This window comes from Panthera uncia, chromosome F2 (assembly GCF_023721935.1).
Source record: "Panthera uncia isolate 11264 chromosome F2, Puncia_PCG_1.0, whole genome shotgun sequence".
Classification (NCBI taxonomy): domain Eukaryota; kingdom Metazoa; phylum Chordata; class Mammalia; order Carnivora; family Felidae; genus Panthera; species Panthera uncia.
In genome coordinates this window covers 38806198-38823715 of record NC_064812.1, presented here as the reverse complement: position 1 = coordinate 38823715, position 17518 = coordinate 38806198, and the positions used below count along the sequence as shown (strand labels likewise).

General features: G+C 44.7%; 1 protein-coding gene across 2 annotated transcripts in view; it reads left to right on the top strand.

Annotated features, from left to right (window-relative positions):
- MATN2 (matrilin 2) overlaps positions 1–17518 on the top strand; it is a 134272-nt gene that overhangs the window by 6462 nt on the left and 110292 nt on the right. For both annotated transcript variants that reach the window (XM_049633050.1, XM_049633049.1), the window contains exon 2: positions 7708–7878. In XM_049633050.1, the coding sequence (XP_049489007.1) occupies positions 7734–7878 (145 nt within the window). In that variant the 5' untranslated portion in view covers positions 7708–7733. The remainder of the gene's footprint in view (positions 1–7707; positions 7879–17518) is intronic.

Here is a 17518-nt window from a genome sequence, read left to right as displayed (position 1 = left end):
TGAATGTGATGGTGATACGAGGAAGACATGGAGGCTGGCTGCAAGTTTCCTGGCTGGTGGCTGAGCACATGGGCTACCCTGACCGTGAAAGGGCTTGAGTGGAAGAAGATGAGTTTGAACTTTGGAAAGGCTGAGCTGACAAGCAGGCCTTTTTCACTGGGTGAAAAAATCACAGACAGGCAATGTCAGGGCGACTTGAAGGCAAAGGGCAGTCTAACATTTAAAGCCACGTGCAAGCCATGGCCTTGAGTCTGAGCAGTGGTTGGGTTCCGATGGCCAGACAGGCAGGAAGGAGGTGGGGATTCCGGTCTCAGGTGGAAGATGAGCCTCGGATCTTGCTGTGGCTCCAGTCCTGGGGGACTCTGTGAACACAGAGAGTGGTTAGCGTGCTGACAGGGGAGGCCTTTGAGGAGCAAAACAATAGAATCTGAGGTCCAAGAATTTTCAACATTAGGGAGGCTATTCCAAATCTTTTTTCTAACAAGTAGGCTGCCTGCGAGATGGCAGGGATAGGCTTTGTCACTTAGCTAAGCTCTCGGGCCTTGAAGCGTATCTTCCCATCTGTGAATCCTAGTGTCCCATTCATAAAATTGGAAACTCATCCACCTCGCAGAATGATTGTAGGGGTTAAATGAGATGACAATATACAAAATGGCCAGTTCACGGTGTGGCCCTCCCCCCTTTCTCTTCTTGTCCAGAAGGCAGAGTTTCCCACGTTGGTAGGAGGTCATATCAGCCTTAGGATCGCAGGGTTGTACTGGCCTGTGGTCCCGTTTAGGTTGAGAAACACTGTTTCCAGGTCACGCCTCTCATTTTACGGCTAATTAATTAAAGCCCAGAAAGGTGAGTCACCTAACTGAGGTCACACAGGGTATTGTAATAGGGCCAGGCCTCTCCTCTTAAGGCCCATAGTACATCCTATTGGCTCTGATGCGATTCTACTCGCCTGACCATTTACTTGGAATGGTGATGCCTAGAAGAACCCAGAGTTAGAACAATCTCCTCTCTCTCTTCCCCATCCCCTTGCTAAAGCTAAATGAAAAGATTCATTGTCCCACGGAGAGGAGAAAAATTGTTCAAACAAAAGTCAAAGCTGATGTATTTTTTTAAAAAATATTCTTTCCATGACCCTAAATGCTTCATGGAATCTGTTCAGATTGAATTAACCTCTGTTTCCCAGCACAACAATCCTCCTATGCCCATACATGAAGGGACTGTTTCTCAAGCATCAGTCCATTTTCCAGCTAGAACTGGCTCCTGTTCTTCAAATACTAGCAGCTGTAAGTGTCCAGCTGAGAAACATTATGAATATGGGTTCCATGCACTCATTTATTTTTGCTTGTTTCAAAATGCTTGTTCCATTGCATTTCTTTCTTTATTTTTTTTTTACATTTTATTTATTTTTTGATAAAGAGAGACAGAGCGTGAGCGGGGGAGGGGCAGAGAGAGAGGGAGACACAGAATCCCAAGCAGGCTCCAGGCTCTAAGCTGTCAGCACAGAGCCCGACAGCGGGCTCGAGCTCACAAACCGTGAGATCATGACCTGAGCTGAAGCCGGATGCTCAACCAACTGAGCCACCCAGGCGCCCCCACTGCCATTGCATTTCTTTTTTAACTTGAGAGTGAGAGAGAGAGAGAGAGAAAGAGAGAGAATCCCAAGCAGGCTCCATGCTCAGCATGGAGCCCAACACAGCGCTCGATCCCACAACCCTTGGATTGTGACCTGAGCTAAAATCAAGAGTCAGATGCTCAACTGACTGAGCCACCCAGGCACCCCTCACTGCCATTGCATTTTTAAAAAAATCTGTCTTGCCTATATTGTCATTACTGGTTTTATGTCGACATGCATCCAGTATTCTTTCCCCTATTCACTTTAGTTTCTTTTAAACAGCTTTTTTGAAATATAACTTCATGCGATAAAATTCATCACTTTTAAGTGGACAGTTTGATGAATCTGACAAATGCATAAAGCCATGTAACCTCCACCATAATCATGCTATTAACCACTTCTGTCACCCCCCAAACTTCCCTCATGCCCCTTTGTAGCTGATCTTTTGCCACCCACAGGCCCTTGGAACCACCGATCTGCTTTCTGTCATACAATGTTGCTCTTTATTGAATGTTACATAAATAGAACCATTCAGTATATAATTTTTTTGTATCTGCCTGCTTTCACTCAGCATAATTATTTTAAGATTCATCCAGTACCTCATCACTTTAATTGCCAAGTAGTATTCCACTGTATGGATATACCACAATTTATTTATCCATTTGCTATTATGTGGACATTTGGGTTGTCTCCAATTTTTAGCATTTATAAATAAAGTTTCTGGGAGCATCTGAGTAGAAGTCTTTATGTAGCTGTGTTTTCGTATCTTTTTGGTAAATTCCAAGGATTGGGGCTGCTGGTAGGGAGGTGAAACATCTCAGTCTCTCCAGGACTGAGGAGTTTTCTGGGATGCAGGACTTTCAGTGCTAAACCATGGACAATTATGGGCAAACCAAGACAATTGGTCATCCTGTGCTATGTCATTTGGCAAGTGTGTTTTAAACTTTAAGAGAAACTGGAAATTTGATTTCCAAAGTGGCTGCACCATTTTGTATTCTTACCAGCAATATATTAGGGTTTTAGTGTCTTCATATCTTCACCAGTACTTGGTTATATCAGTCTTTTTAATTTTAGTTTTTCTAGTGGACTTGTCATGGAATCTCACTCTGTTTTTGTTTTTGTTTTAATGTTTATTTATTTTTTGAGATAGAGAGAGACAGAGCACATGTGGGGGAGAGGCAGAGAGAGGGAGACACAGAATCCCAAACAGGCCTCAGGCTCTGAGCTGTCTGCACAGAGCCTGACGTGGGGCTCAAACCCACAAACCGTGAGATTATGACCTGAGCCAAAGTTGGACCCTTAACTGACTGAGCCACCCAGGTGCTCCGTCAGTCTGTTTTTTTTTCTTCTATTTATTTTTTATCATTTATTATTCATGTTTTACTTATTTTTTAAACTTATATCCAAGTTAGTTAGCATATAGTGCAACAATGATTTCAGGAGTAGATTCCTTAGTGCCCCTTCCCCATTTAGCCCATCCCCCCCCCCTCCTCCAGTAACCCTATTTGTCCTCCATATTTAAGAGTCTTATGTTTTGTCTCCCTCCCTGTTTTCATATTATTTTTGCTTCCCTTCCCTTATGTTCATCTGTTTTGTATCTTAAAGTCCTCATATGAGTGAAGTCAGATGATATTTGTCTTTCTCTGACTGACTAATTTCGCTTAGCACAATACCTCTAGTTCCATCCACGTAGTTGTGAGTGGTCGTCAGTCTGGTTTTAATTTGCATTTTCTAATGACTAAGAATGTTGAACATCTTTTCATACAGTCATTTGTCATTAGACAACCATCTTTGCTGATGTGACCACTCAAATATTTCACATATTTGCAGGTGGGTTGTTTGTCTTCTTCTTACTGAGTTATAAGAATTTCTTATTGAGTTATAAGAGCTTATATAGTCTGGCTATCAGTAATAGATCAGATATGTTGTGCAAATCTTTTCTACCAGCCTGTGACTTGCCATGCCATTGCATAGTAAGAACGGAAAGGTTTAAATTCTTTCAGATACTAGCGTGTATTTTTAAGTTATATATTTTTGTGTCATTTTATTATAATAGTCATAAAAAAGCACAGAGGTTAATTTCATGTTCATTAAATGGCTTAATATGACAACATGAATAACTTGTACTTTATATTAATTGTTTTGATTGCATAATGATAACAAGTAGCTAACCTTACTGAGCACTGACTGTGTGCCACTCAGTGTTCTGTGTGCTTTATATATATGGACTGATTTGATCAATGTAGCAACCAGCTCTATTTGTTATCTCCAGTTTAAAGATGAGGAAACTGAGGCACAGTGTTGTCTGCTCAGTGTTAGACAGCTAGAAGTACTTAGTGCTGTTTATTTTATTTTGTTATTATTATTTTTTTAATGTTTATTTATTTTTGAGAGATAGAGTGTGAGCAGGGGAGGGATAGAGAGAGAGGGAGACACAGAATCCAAAGCAGGTTCCAGGCTCTGAGCTGTCAGCACAGAGCCTGACACGGGGCTTGAGCCCACGGACCATGATCAGATCATGACCTGAGCCAAAGTCGGACGCTTATCCGACTGAGCCACCCAGGTGCCCCTTGTGCTGTTTATTTTATTTCCTTTTTAAATTTTTTTTTTTTTTAATGTAGGCTCCATGCCCAACTTGGGGCTTGAACTCATGACTCTGAGATCAAGAGTCATATGCTCTACTGACTGAGCCAGCCGGGCACCCCAAGTTCTACTGATTTTTAACTCCCTACCCTTCACCTACTCTTAGTGCCTTTTGGTTAATAATGGGGACCTGAAAACACAAACACTTCTTGAAATCAGCAGTAAACCCGACCACGTGAAATGGTACTGTTTTCTTGAAAATGATAATTATTCATCACATCTTGGATGTGTGCAAATGTTTGGATTTGAGAGCAAATATGTCAGGTTGGAAGTGGGCTTTGAGAACTTGTTGTATATATTTTGAAATAAATGAAGGTGGACTTTGTATTTGGTCAGTTTGGAGGAAGGAGAGAACATTAAAATAATAAATCACATATAAATAACATAACACACTAATAATGTCATATAAAATATGATAAGTATCCAGGAACCTTGAAAGTAAATAGTAGGTTTAAGACCAGAGAAAGAGGCAAAATCCAGGTTTTCTTCCTTTTCTCAGAAGGAATCCTACAGTTAAAGTTATGAAAAGGGAGGGGCACCTGGGTGGCTCAGTCGGTTGAGTGTCCGACTTTGGCTCAGGTCATGATCTCACAATTTGTGGGTCTGAGCCCCGCATCGGGCTCTGTGCAGACAGCTCAGAGCCTGGAGCCTGGAGCCTGCTTTGAATTCTGTGTCTCCCTCTCTGTCTGCCCCTTCCCTACTCATGCTCTGTCTCTCTCTGTCTCTCAAAAATAAATAAACATTGAAAAAAATGTTTTTTTTTTAAGTTATGAAAAGGGACCAATCTAGTAAAGAGTTTAATTTATTTAAAAAGTTGGGGGTAGTAGTTATCAGTAATGAGCCAGTATTCTCTGAAGCTTCACTGCTTTATCAGCTGTATAACCTTTGGCAAATTACTTAACTTCTCTGAGTTACTGTAAGAATTAATGACTTAATACATTTTAAGCATTTGGCCCAGTGCCTGGCAAATAGTAAGCACTGAATAAACATTTGCTATTTTTAAAATAAATTTAATGCGTAGTGAAAAGTGAGCTAGCTCTATACAGCAAGTGTGAAAAACTGTGGACTTTGAAGGTTCACAGGCTTGGGTTTATCTCCAGGTCAGTTCCTGAAAGCAATTCACTAAATTACTGGGTTTTTTTTTTTTTTTTTTTTTTTTTTTAAGTTTTGGGAAACTGTCCTTGCCCTGGCCCTGCCCTCTTCCTGCCTCTGACGAGAAGATAGCTATGCCGTTTCATGAATTGACTTCTGGGGACTTGACTTGCAGCTAATTGAGTTTTCTGTTAATCAGAGAATTGGTAATTGGCCTTCTTACCCTGGGTTTGAATCTCTGCTTGCCACTTATTTTAGCTGCATGACCTTGATCAAATTGCTGAGCTTCTCTGAGCCTCAGTTTCCTCATCTCCAAAAAGCAGAAGTAATAATCCTGATTTCTACAAGACAGGTGTGAGAATTAAATGAAGTCAGTTGGGTGAAATCGCCAAGCACAAGATGAGGACTTAGTAAAGATTTTACATGCAGATGATGTTACTGAATTATTGTTCCTCCTTAAATATTCCCTCCTCCCCACCTAATTTATATAAATTAATAAATTGCTATGATACTTACTCTACACATAGAAAATGGGAGGATAAATTTAAACCTAGTTCCAGGACACTGCCTTCTCCATGAGGTTTTTCCAGGCTGAACAGTCTTGACACCATTCACCATGTGGCCAAGTACCTTTCTCATCTCGTGTGAAGCACTGAGATTGGCCATCCTGCGAAAACCTGGTTGTGACCCTCTCACTGTCCTGCTTAGAATCCTTCTAAGCCTTTATACCAGCTGGCCTCCGGCACCAATACAGAAAATGGGTAAAGGCAGTGCTATTTTGGTAGAGACAGTGCCCCTCTGGTTTGAAGGACCCCTTGCTCCTGTGGATACCTGAAACTCAACTCAGGGTTAAAATTCCTTATGCATCTGAGAGCTTCATGCTCAAATTGGGTTTGATCCTATTCTTCTCTGGTCCCCCAGCCCCTTTGCTCCTTTGCTTGTCCCCACCTCTCCATGGGTGCCAGGCACTATTCTCAATGCTTTAGTTATGTGTATCAACTCACTCAATTAACTAGTATTACCGCATCTTCGCATAAAGCTTGGGAGGTTAAGTAGCTTGCCCAAGGTCATACACAGTTAGTGAGCGTCAGAGTCAAGGCATAAAGCCAGGAAGTTCTATGCCAGAGTCCAAGCCTTTAAGCACTACACCATGCTGCCTCTTAATAGATGTGTGTGGGAGGCAGGGAGGCTAGGAAGCTCACTCTGCAGTGCTACGTGAGGCCAGCCATATATGATTTCCTTGGGAAATTTATATATATTAATTTGTGCCATCCACTGTTATTAGACTGAAGGAATAATGTTACTTGTAATGTTCAGATATAATTTTTCCTTTTTCTTAAAACTTTTTTTAGTTTATTTGAGAGAGAGAGAAAGAGAGAAAGCGTGTGTGTGCCCGTGTGAGTGAGGGAGGGACAGAGAGAGAAGGAGAGAGAGAATCCCAAGCAGGCTCTGAGCTGCCCAGTGTCTGACGTGGGGCTCAATCCCATGAACCATGAGATCGTGACCTGAGCCGCAACCGAGAGGTGGATGCCTAACAGACTAAGCCACTCAGGCACCCCTAGTTTTTCCTTTTTCAAATCCAAGATGTAGAATGTGATTATAAATAATTGATAATAAACTTAATTGAGGAGAAACTTCAGTAGATATATGTATTTTTCCCCTCAAGTTTTCCATTCGGTCTTACAGATACAAAAGTGATGAAAAATTTTAGTATGCATGCCATCAGAGTATCCAAGGACCTACTAATGGAAGTTGCTAGAGTTCTTAAGGATCAAACACATAAATGGCATTGTTAAAAGTTTATTTATTTATTTTGAAAGAGCAAGAGTGGGGGAGGGACAGAGAGAGAGGGAGAGAGAGAGAATCCCAAGCAGGCTCCACACTGTCAGCGCAGAGCCCGACTCGGGGCTCAGTCTTACAAACCATGAGATCATGACCTAAGCTGAAATCAAGAGTCGGATGCTTAACTGACTGAGCCACCCAGGCACCCCCACAAATGGCATTTTATTTTTTTTATTTTTTATTTTAAAAATTTTTAATGCTTATTTATTTTTGAGACAGAGAAGAGCATGAGGGGTAGGGTCAGAGAGAGAGGGAGACACAGACCCTGAAACAGGCTCCAGGCTCTGAGCTGTCAGCACAGAGCATGATGCGGGGCTCGAACTCACAGACCGTGAGATCATGACCTGAGCTGAAGTCAGAAGCTCAACCGACTGAGCCACCCAGGCGCCCCACGAATGGCATTTTAAAGACAAGTGGCATGTCTGACACTGAAAAGGTGAAACGGCGGGTCTATAGCACCTAGAATTCAAGGATTTCTGGAAATCTCACCCTGCTCTCTCCTTTTCTTGTATTTGTCACAGCCTTGCCCCTCTTCCTCTTCTTGAAGATGGAGAAGATGCTGGTGGGCTGCTTTCTGCTGGTCCTCGGACAGATCCTCCTTCTCCTCCCTGTTGAGGCCAGGGAGCGGCCTCCCTCGAGGTCCGTGTCCAGAGGGAGACACGCTCGGACTCACCCCCAGACGGCCCTCCTGGGTGAGTGTCGATGCCTCTGTCACTGAAGCAGGAGGGAAGAGGTGGTTGAGGGCAGACGTCCAGGCTAGGAGGTGGACACACGTCAGTCGGGAAGCTCCTCCCTGGGACTCCTGCTGGGTGTGTGGGGAGGGGTGGGGAGCAGATCTCATAGGCAATGGGTGCATGGGGTTTTCCAAATGAAATCACACCCTTCTATTTCAAGGCCTTCCGTTTAATCTGAGGTTCACGACTTTTCTCCAATACACAAGGAAAAGATCTGAAAAGGTCCTGGTGTACTTATCTGGACAGGGGTGTGATAGGAGTTTTTTATTGGATCTGTTCAGCTTATCTGCATGGCAGCATGGGGAAAAGAGCAGGCCGGCTTGTGGGAGGTGGGAGCGGCCACAGAAGAGAGGTGAGGGCACTGTGAGCCAGATCAAGATATTAGGAATAGAAAATGTTGGGCTTCTGTTGCAAACACGTTTTCTTCAGGTGAATCTTCCTCTTTCTCCAAGAGAAGGAAAAGGTCATGAAAACACATAGATATGGATAAATGAATCTGGTTGTAAACACGGGCTCTGGGAAGCCCAGGGTGTGGAAGCAATAGGAAGGTTGGCCGGTGGAAAGGGAGTGGGTTTTGGCATAGACCTGGGTTCAAGTCCTGGCTCTGGTACTTACCAGATGTGTATACTTAGCCAGTGTTGTCTCTCTGAGGTTCAGTTTCCTCATCCATAGAATGGGAATATTAATGCTGACCTCGGAATATTTTTGTGAGGAGAAAATAAGGTAATACATGTAAATTGTAGGTATGCCATGAATGGTAGTTTAACCACAACTGTCATTTTACGAAGTCGTTCTCTGAAACTGTGTTTTATAGCTTGTGGGCCAGCTGACAGAATCGGACTCCCTACGAAGTCCATTGAGAGAACTACCCTATTGACTGGTAGCCTCAGCATTCAAAATTATAATCAGAGACCAGGGGGAACCCAAAAAAACTTTGTTTTGAGAGGTTGGAATCCTCACTCATGTTAACTGAATGATGGCCCCCTGATTCTGGGCCTTCCATGTCTTTAGTCTTCTGAGAATCTCCATCTCCATAGTGACTTAAACGTAAGACTTTTGCAAAAATGGCAAGGACTGGAGGATGTTTACTACACTGAAGGGCTTTTTAAAAACAATTTCAAGATGACAAATATACCTGTCCATCTGTCTATCTATATAGATATCTGTACCTAGATATCCATATATCCATATATCTATAGCTATACACACACTCACACACACACACACACGGAGGAAGAGAGAGAGAGAGAGTGGAAAATACCTGACCCCTAGATCACCAGCAGTTAGGTTTCTGACGGGGCTTTCAATATGAGCCACCACACACTTACCTGGAAAAGCATCTTCCTCTCAGCCCTAAATGCCTCCTCCCCATCCCCAGCCACACACACACTGGGTCTTCCCTAGTTGTCAGCACTCACTGTCCTCTCCTTCACCCTAAGTTCAGGCTCTGACGTAGAAACCCCTTGTCTTCTGACACAAGAGACGGCGTCCTGTTTTGCCAAAGGCATCAACCCCACATCCAGTTTTGCCTCCTGTTTCTCATTTTGCCGGAGAATGCGCCAGGGACATGGAGGAGGATGGAGCATGGCACATGTCCCCACCCCAGAGAGTGGCCAGTGGCTACTCCCGGACGCTCCAGAGGGCTGCTTGACTCGTGAACGTGGTTCAGTGAGAGTCATGAAGCCGGAAGGGCAAACACCACAACTTTGGCCTGGGTCCTCGTGTGTCACCTGCTTTTGTTCTCCTTTGACAGAGAACGAAGATACAGAAGCCACATTCGTTGTAGTCCTTGCCCTGGTCATGTGACCTTCTCTTCATTCTTAAAATATGATGTCTGACATTTAAAAAAAATTTTTTTAATTTTATTTATTTATTTTTGGGAGAGAGAGAGAGAGCATGAGCAAGGGAGGGGGAGAGAGGGAGACAAAGAATCCGAAACAGGCTCCAGGCCCTGAGCTGTCAGCACAGAACCCGACGCGGGGCTCAAACCCACAAATGGTGAGATCATGACCTGAGCCGAAGTCGGTCGCTTATCCGACTGAGCCACCCAAGCGCCCCATATGGTGTCTGACATTTTATGGGCGTTTGCTTTTCTCGATTTTTTGTTTTTTATGTTCTAAACATTGCCCAGGCACATTTCACTTCTGTGGCAAATCATTTTGGCTGTAGTTATGGTATGCACTGCATGCTGTATTTCACTAGCTGCTTACTTGCAAGGGTGGTCCGTGCAAGTTTAACAGAGAAACAGAATTGTTTCTTAGGGTAAATTCTTCATTTGGGCTTTCTGATTTTTTTAAAGAGAAGTTTATATTTTATGTCTAAATTCAAGTCAGGGTTCCAGTAACAGCTTGAGCCAATTAAAAAAAAAAATAATGCAGTATTTATCTGCCCCTCCTGTGCATGTTTCCAGGCTGCTCAGGTGGTAATCAGTGGTGATGTGTGACCACGTAGGCTCCTCCCGTACTTCATTCATCCATCTGGAGTTTCTGCTGCTTGGCAGATGTGGGGGCTTTAGAAAGAACAACTGCCATTAGGAAGTAGTGGGGCAGACAGACATGTAATAAACACTTAAAAATAAACACTTAAAAAATATTTTACTTAGTTAATTCATTAATTAAAAACAAAATAAACCCCCAACATAAGCCATAACATAAAATACTAGTATAAAAAAATGACATTTTCTAAATTAAAAAAAATAGTGAGAAGAACAGCACTGTTCTACATTTTTATAAACCAATTTAATGTCTGGCTTTTTAAAAAAAATTTAATGTTTATTTATTTTTGAGAGAGAGAGAAAAAGCATGAGCAGGGGAGGGGCAGAGAGAGAGGGAGACACAGAATCTGAAGCAGGGTCCAGGCTCTGAGCTGTCAGCACAGAGCCCAATGCGGGGCTTGAACCCACGAGCAGTGAGATCATGACCTGGGCCGAAGTTGGATGCTTAACTGACTGAGCCACCCAAGCACCCCTAATGTCTGGCTTAATCAAAGGCAGCTGGATTCTCACCTCATCTAGTCTGTCATGAAATGTTGTTTTGGTTGGACTACATGAAGAAAATATGGCCTCACACAGATATGTAGTCTGACAAAGGAAAAGCATTCTTTTTTTTTTAAATATAATTTATTGTCAAATTGGCTAACATACAGTGTGTAAAGTGTGCTCTTGGTTTCTAGGGTAGACTCCCATGATTCATCGCCTACATACAACACTCAGTGCTCATCCCGACCATCCCTTCTCAATGCCCATCACCCATTTTCCCCTCTCTTCCGTTCCCCCACCAACCCTCAGATTGTTCTCTGTATTCAAGAGTCTCTTATGGTTTGCCTCCCTATTTTTCCCCCTTCCCTTTCCCCCTGGTCTTCTGTTAAGTGTCTCAAGATCCACACATGAGTGAAAACATGATACCTGTCTTTCTCTGACTGACTTATTTCACTCAGCACAATACCTTCTAGTTTTGTCCATGTTAGGAAAAGCATTCTAATAGCCTTTTCAGATAATCGTGGATATTCTTCTTTGATATGACACCAAAACTTGACAAATGATGGTTTCTTAAAGCTTAGTTGCAGAACCTAAAACCACATCAGTAAACTTTTTGCACTCTATATAATCGTGAGAGAATAAGAATATAAAAGGCAAACATTAGTGCTATTATGGATATAGTTCTGACCTCATGGACCCTTTGAAGTGCTCTCAGGGACCCTTACGGGTCCCCAGACCACACTTTGCAAACAGCTGGTTCAGGGCTGCATTCCTAGTGAAGGTGGAGATCCTCCCTGAGGATCTGAGCGGGCAGGGGGGAGGAGTGAGGCTGGAGCGTGGAGGTGGGACCTGGTCAGGCACTGGAGACCGCCATGCTTGTGAGGTGGGTGGTCTGAGCTGGAGACAGCCTGGGGGAGGGAACCAAATCACTTAGGGCAGGGGTGGGAATGCCTGGGAGACTTTAACCAGGCAACAATGGTGATCACTGCTGACTCCCTGTCCATTCACTGTGCCATCTGGACAGTCTCAGTCCTCGTGGGCTGTGGCAAAGGGCAGGGAGAGCCTATACTTGCCTAGGCCACCAGAAAATGACAGAACACATTCTCTAGCCCCAAGTCCCCTCCAGGCAACAATGCCTGCAGGTGGAATTGGAGCTGCAGGATGGGCCGTACCCAGAGAATAAGCCGGCGGAAGCCTCCAGAATCTTCCCCTCTGTACTCCTCCTTTATCAGTGGCCCACATCCCCTCCCAAACTCCCCACCTCCTCCTTAGGCCCCCTTCAAGGAGGGGCCTAACCAGAGGTCATGTTGCCTCCACCCGAACTACCTCTGTCTTGCATGTGCACATTTTTTCTCTTTATTACTTGGGGGAGGGGGGTGGACCTGTTGCCAGGACAACCACTGGATTCATATCAGCCTTTTTGGAAACCTTAACCCACTGTACTCTTGACTCTCCTTACTCCTAGAGCAAGAGTACACAAACTGTCTACACTTCTGCCAGCTGGCTCTCCCTCTTTTGTCTTTTACAAGGTCTTGTTGACACGTGCATTCTTCTCTCAGTTTACCAATGTAGCCCATTTTATTTCTGCTAACTAACCTCGAAACCTTTTCCTTTCCTTGTGATAGATTCCCCTTCACATCAGTAGTACACACGGAATTCACGTTTATGTTTTAAGAGACAAGTGGGAGGCAGAGCCTCTAAAGGAGGCTAGCCCCATAGTACGGTTAACAGGTGGTGGGAGCTGAACCACCACTCCCCCAGCGAACGCACACACGTGCACACACACGCACACGCTCTGCTAGGGAAAATTCCAGGGGTCAGAGGTGTTCAGGGGTACAGGCTACAGAATTCAGTGAAATTTAACAACAGTTAACTTACCAGTTAAAAATAAAGCTAATGAAGACAGTCTAAGAACTCATAGCATACAGCCCCAAGTTCTGTTCCTTGGCAGTCACAGTACTTATAAGGGACTTACTTCCATCTTTGCACACATTTCCAATTAAATCTGACATCAAAATATTAGTAAAAATGCAATGTGTTTCATATAAGGACCCGAAACCTCCTAAATTAGCCGCATGACCGAAGGAATTGGCTGGCCAAGAGAATTAAGTGTAAGAATGTCCTACTCTCTGTTGCCAATGGCAGTTTTTGCCTACGTTGATAATTATTCACATTTTCAAGTGTTGGCTGCCAGTAAATGAATTTCCACATCCTAAAACAATCCTCCTAATTGACAAGTGTTGGCACTCTCAGTGAGGGAGGAAAAGCACATGCCAGAGGCCATCAGAGCTTTTGGCTCCTCAAGTGACAGACCCATTGAGGCCACAAATCCTACATGCCCTGAAGCCACCTTATCACGATTTGAACTTGTGTCTCATTCCCTGTGCTTTCAGGGGCTTTGTACACTCTCTTTCTTCTACCTGGAATATCTTCCCTTAGCGGAGGCCTGTGCATCATCCAGGGCCAGCTCTTCCCTCTCCCAACCAGGTGGGACCCTCTTGGCCTCGGCCACAGACACCGCAGGTCCTCTCCCAAGGTGTCAACCCCATCTGCCTTGTATTTCCGGGGGTAATAGTGGCACCCACTCAAGATGGATTCCTATTCTAGTTATTTTTGTACTTGTTTTTACCGCTAGACTACAAACCTTTGAAGATAAAGACTGTTTCTCACGTCTCACAGCACCTCTGGAGGCTACTCTCATTTACTGAGCCCCTGCTGTGAGTTGGGACCTGCTAGCTCATTTAATCCGAGAGAAAAGAGATAAAACACTGCAAGGTGGTTACTGGCTTATCTCATTTGCAGAAGAGGAAGCCCAGGCTCAGAGAAGTTAAGCGATTTGGCAAACTTGTCAAGGCTTCTGCAAACCCAGAAAGAAAAGGTGCCCACTGCCACCCCTCTTAGGGAGAAGATGCGCAGCTCAGGGGAAGATATGTGTTTGAACAAAGAAGAGGGCACCTCACCCTCGAGCTTGCTCACTGACCAGGAGTTTTTGAGCAGGCCATGAAATGCCCATCTGCATTTGGAGGTGCTGCTGCTTCTGTCAGTTACCCCGAGGTCTGCGGACCTCAAGGCCTGCACTGGTCCGTCCTGTCCTCGGGAAAGCTCAGTGCTTGTTGAACGACTGAGAGGATGAGATGCACAGATGGCTGATTTCATCCCCGTTTGGATGCTTCTGGTCTTGGTTCCACTTCTACTTAGCAAGTGACACTGGGCAAGTCGCCCTGTCCTGCAGTCTGTTCATCTACAAAGGGAGGTGGTTGAAGTCCGTGATCTTCATGTCTCATCTAAGGTGTGGTGACATCACTGATTCTGGGCCTCCCAGACGCTCCTTCTCTGGCTCTTGTGGTGAAACGCCCACTTCGATCCTTGGCTTTCTTCCACTTTCTCCAGGTGGGAGAGCCAAGGCGGAGCCATATTCTGGAGACTGAGGGGGCAGAAGTTTGGAGACAGAAGAGGTGGGGCAGTAGAATCAAGTGGGGGGGTGGGAGAGGGGATGAAACAGCAGTATTAGGCAGAGGGGTGGGATAGAGTAGTAGGGTCAGGCAGAGAGGTAGAGGGGACAGTAGGATTGCGCTGGGAGCAGAGGTGGGGAGGTAGGATCAGGCAGGGGTGTTGGGGGCAATAGGAGCAGGCAAGGGGGTCGGGTGAGGCAATGAGATCAGGCAGGGGGTGGGGGATGGGGGCAGTGAGATCAGGCAGGGGGTGGGGGGTGGGGGCAGTGAGATCAGGTAGGGGGTGGGGGGCTGGGGGCAGTGAGATCAGGCAGTAGGATCAGGCAAGGGGGTAAGGGGGCACTGGGATCAGGCAGCAGAACAGTGGTTCTCAAACTTCATTGCACATCAGAAGCTCCTGAAAGGCTTGTTAGAACACAGACTACTGGTCCCTGAGCCCAGAGTATTTGATTCAGTAGGTCTGAGTTGGGCGCATTTCTGGAGATCTCCATTTGAGAACCACTGTAGAACAGAAATCTAGAAGGTGGGGTGGGGTGGGGGGATGGGCAGGAGGCAAAGATCTTAAGGAGGAGATGCTGTGGGGCATGAGCCAGAAACATTGCAGGATGAGTAACCTCTGCTAAGAAACTGCAGTTGGAGAGAATAAACTGTGGGCTGGGCCCACCCCTTCTGAAGCTTTGAAAATAAGCTGCTGGCGATTTTCTACCCCGGGGTGGGGAGTTGGCAAAGGTGGGCCCCCAGCCTGCATTGGGAGCCGGCCTCTTACAGCAGAGTGATTAGCACACATCTGAACCATCAAGCGGCTGGTGTGTGTCTTTGTCATCAGAACTAATTATACTGAAGGTTAATGCGTAGAGCTAATCAAATTGTTTTAACTATAGCAAAGGCTTTTCAAAAATAAAATCCTTTGAAGTAAAATCACACCCCCCTCTTCAGCCCTCCACAGCATCCTCTGCTTTACAACTGCAGCTGGAATCAAGGACTCAGTGGAGAGGCTGTCATGGCTGCTGCTCAGCCCAGAGGCATAAAATGCCTCGCTTGGGGCGCCTGGGTGATTCAGTCAGGCTTAAGCGTCCGACTTCGGCTCAGGTCACGATCTCACGGTTCGTGAGTTCCAGCCCCACGTCAGGCTCCGTGCTGACAGCTCAGAGCCCAGAGCCTGCTTCAGATTCTGTGTCTCCCTCGCTCTCTGCCCCTCCTCCTCTCTCACTCTGTCTCTCTCTACCAAAAATGAATAAACGTTTAAAAAAAGATCTTTAAATGCATCTCTTCATGCCTCTGCTCTGTTTTATATATAAACTAATGTCTCTGTTATCACTCGTGTTTAATAAACTGCATAAACTGAATTCCTCATTCCTATCTTGTAATTAACATTGGAAGAATTTTTAAAAAAAATTTCTTTTTAACGTTTATTTATTTTTGAGACAGAGAGAGACAGAGCATGAACAGGGGAGGGGCAGAGAGAGGGAGACACAGAATCTGAAACGGGCTCCAGGCTCTGAGCTGTCAGCCCAGAGCCCGACGCGGGGCTTGAACTCACGGACCGTGAGATCATGACCTGAGCCGAAGTCGGACGCTCAACCGACTGAGCCACCCAGGCGCCCCAGAATTTTTTTTTTTTTTAAGCACAGTATGTGACTTCCAATAAGCTACAAAGTTAAAAGCTTTCCTAGCCAATGGGGAAAACAATGATTTTTTTTTTCTCCTACAGATTCTCTCTCTCTCCTTCTTTCTTCCTTTCTCTTCTCTTAGATTCTTTATCCCCTTCTTCTTCCGTAACTCTCCTTTATCTCTCCCTCTTAAATCTTTCCCACCCTCCCTCATTTCCTTCTTCAGTTCCAGGATGTTCTATCCTCAGCTTGCCCATCTGTTTGGCAGCTGCAGTGTGCATGCATGGGGATCACGGCGGGGAACATCCCTCTCTGTGACTGACATAGCCACTCTTCTTTTCTCTTTGATGGCTTGTCCTCTTGGAAAGGCAAGCCATACAGTCTTACCCCTCTGGCCAATCACGTCCCAGGTCTCCCTCACTGACGATAATAAAGTAATGATAATGAGGTCTATCTTTTTTGGGGTGGGGGGGGTCATCTACTATGTGTCAGGCACTGTACTAGGTAGTTCCCAGTTTATTCTGCATGGTATTATTATTCCCATTTTACAGATGAAGACACTGAAGCTTACAGAGGCTAAATGGCTTGCTCAAAGTCATGTAACCATTGAGCGGCAGAGGTAGAATATGAGAATACAATTTACCTTTTCCTCTGCTCAAACCCTTTTCTGCAACCCTGCCTCTTCTCTTTTATCCAACCGAATTGGACTCATCTTTTAGGACTCACTGGAAGCATTCCCAGTCTTTTAGGTTGGCATTTAATACCCCAACAATGCATTCCCCCAGCATGCCATATGTCTCAGCACAGCACTTACAGCCTGTACAGCGATTGCCTGCTTCATTGTCTATGTTGTATTGGCAGTGATTAGTAACGTGCCAGGAACACAACAGGCACTTGGTAGATACCTAGAGAAGAGTAAATGAACTAACAAATGAGCAAAGAGGCATTTTTAGAGAGGAGCCACAGGGCTGGTGAAGGTTTCTGAAGCTAGGGCATGTGGAAAACATTTGAAAGACTTGAGAAAGTTTAGCTTGAACAAATAGAAGTTGCAGAAGGGCTCTCTGAAGGCTGTTATGGATGAGTCCAGACTTGTTATTAAGACCTTGAAGAGGAGATGCAGAACCAAACACTTGTGCTTTCAAGGACACAGATTTTTCTTTCATATGAAGTTTTGTAGCCACCAGATTATTCCAGGAAGGAAACAACTTGCCTCCTCAGGCTTCAGGGATGTTCGAAGCCTTGGGTGTAGAAGCTTAAATAAACCTCTCCTCGGCAAACCCTCACATTCCAAGATTCTATGGAGTTGCCTGTGGAATTAGGAAATGAACTGGAAGATAAGGACTTTCTTCCCTATTTAAAAAAAAAAAAAAAAAAGCTAAATATTTGCTTTCCAAGAACAATCTGCCTTAGGAGCCTTTCCAAGCACATAGTTTAAACAAGGGAGAAACTGAGAAATTTTTAGTGACTGGCAACATACAATTTGTTGAATCCCTGAGTTTCACTTCTGGCAATGGTAACTGAATGAATGAAAAGAATGATTACAGGTTAATTGTGTTCGC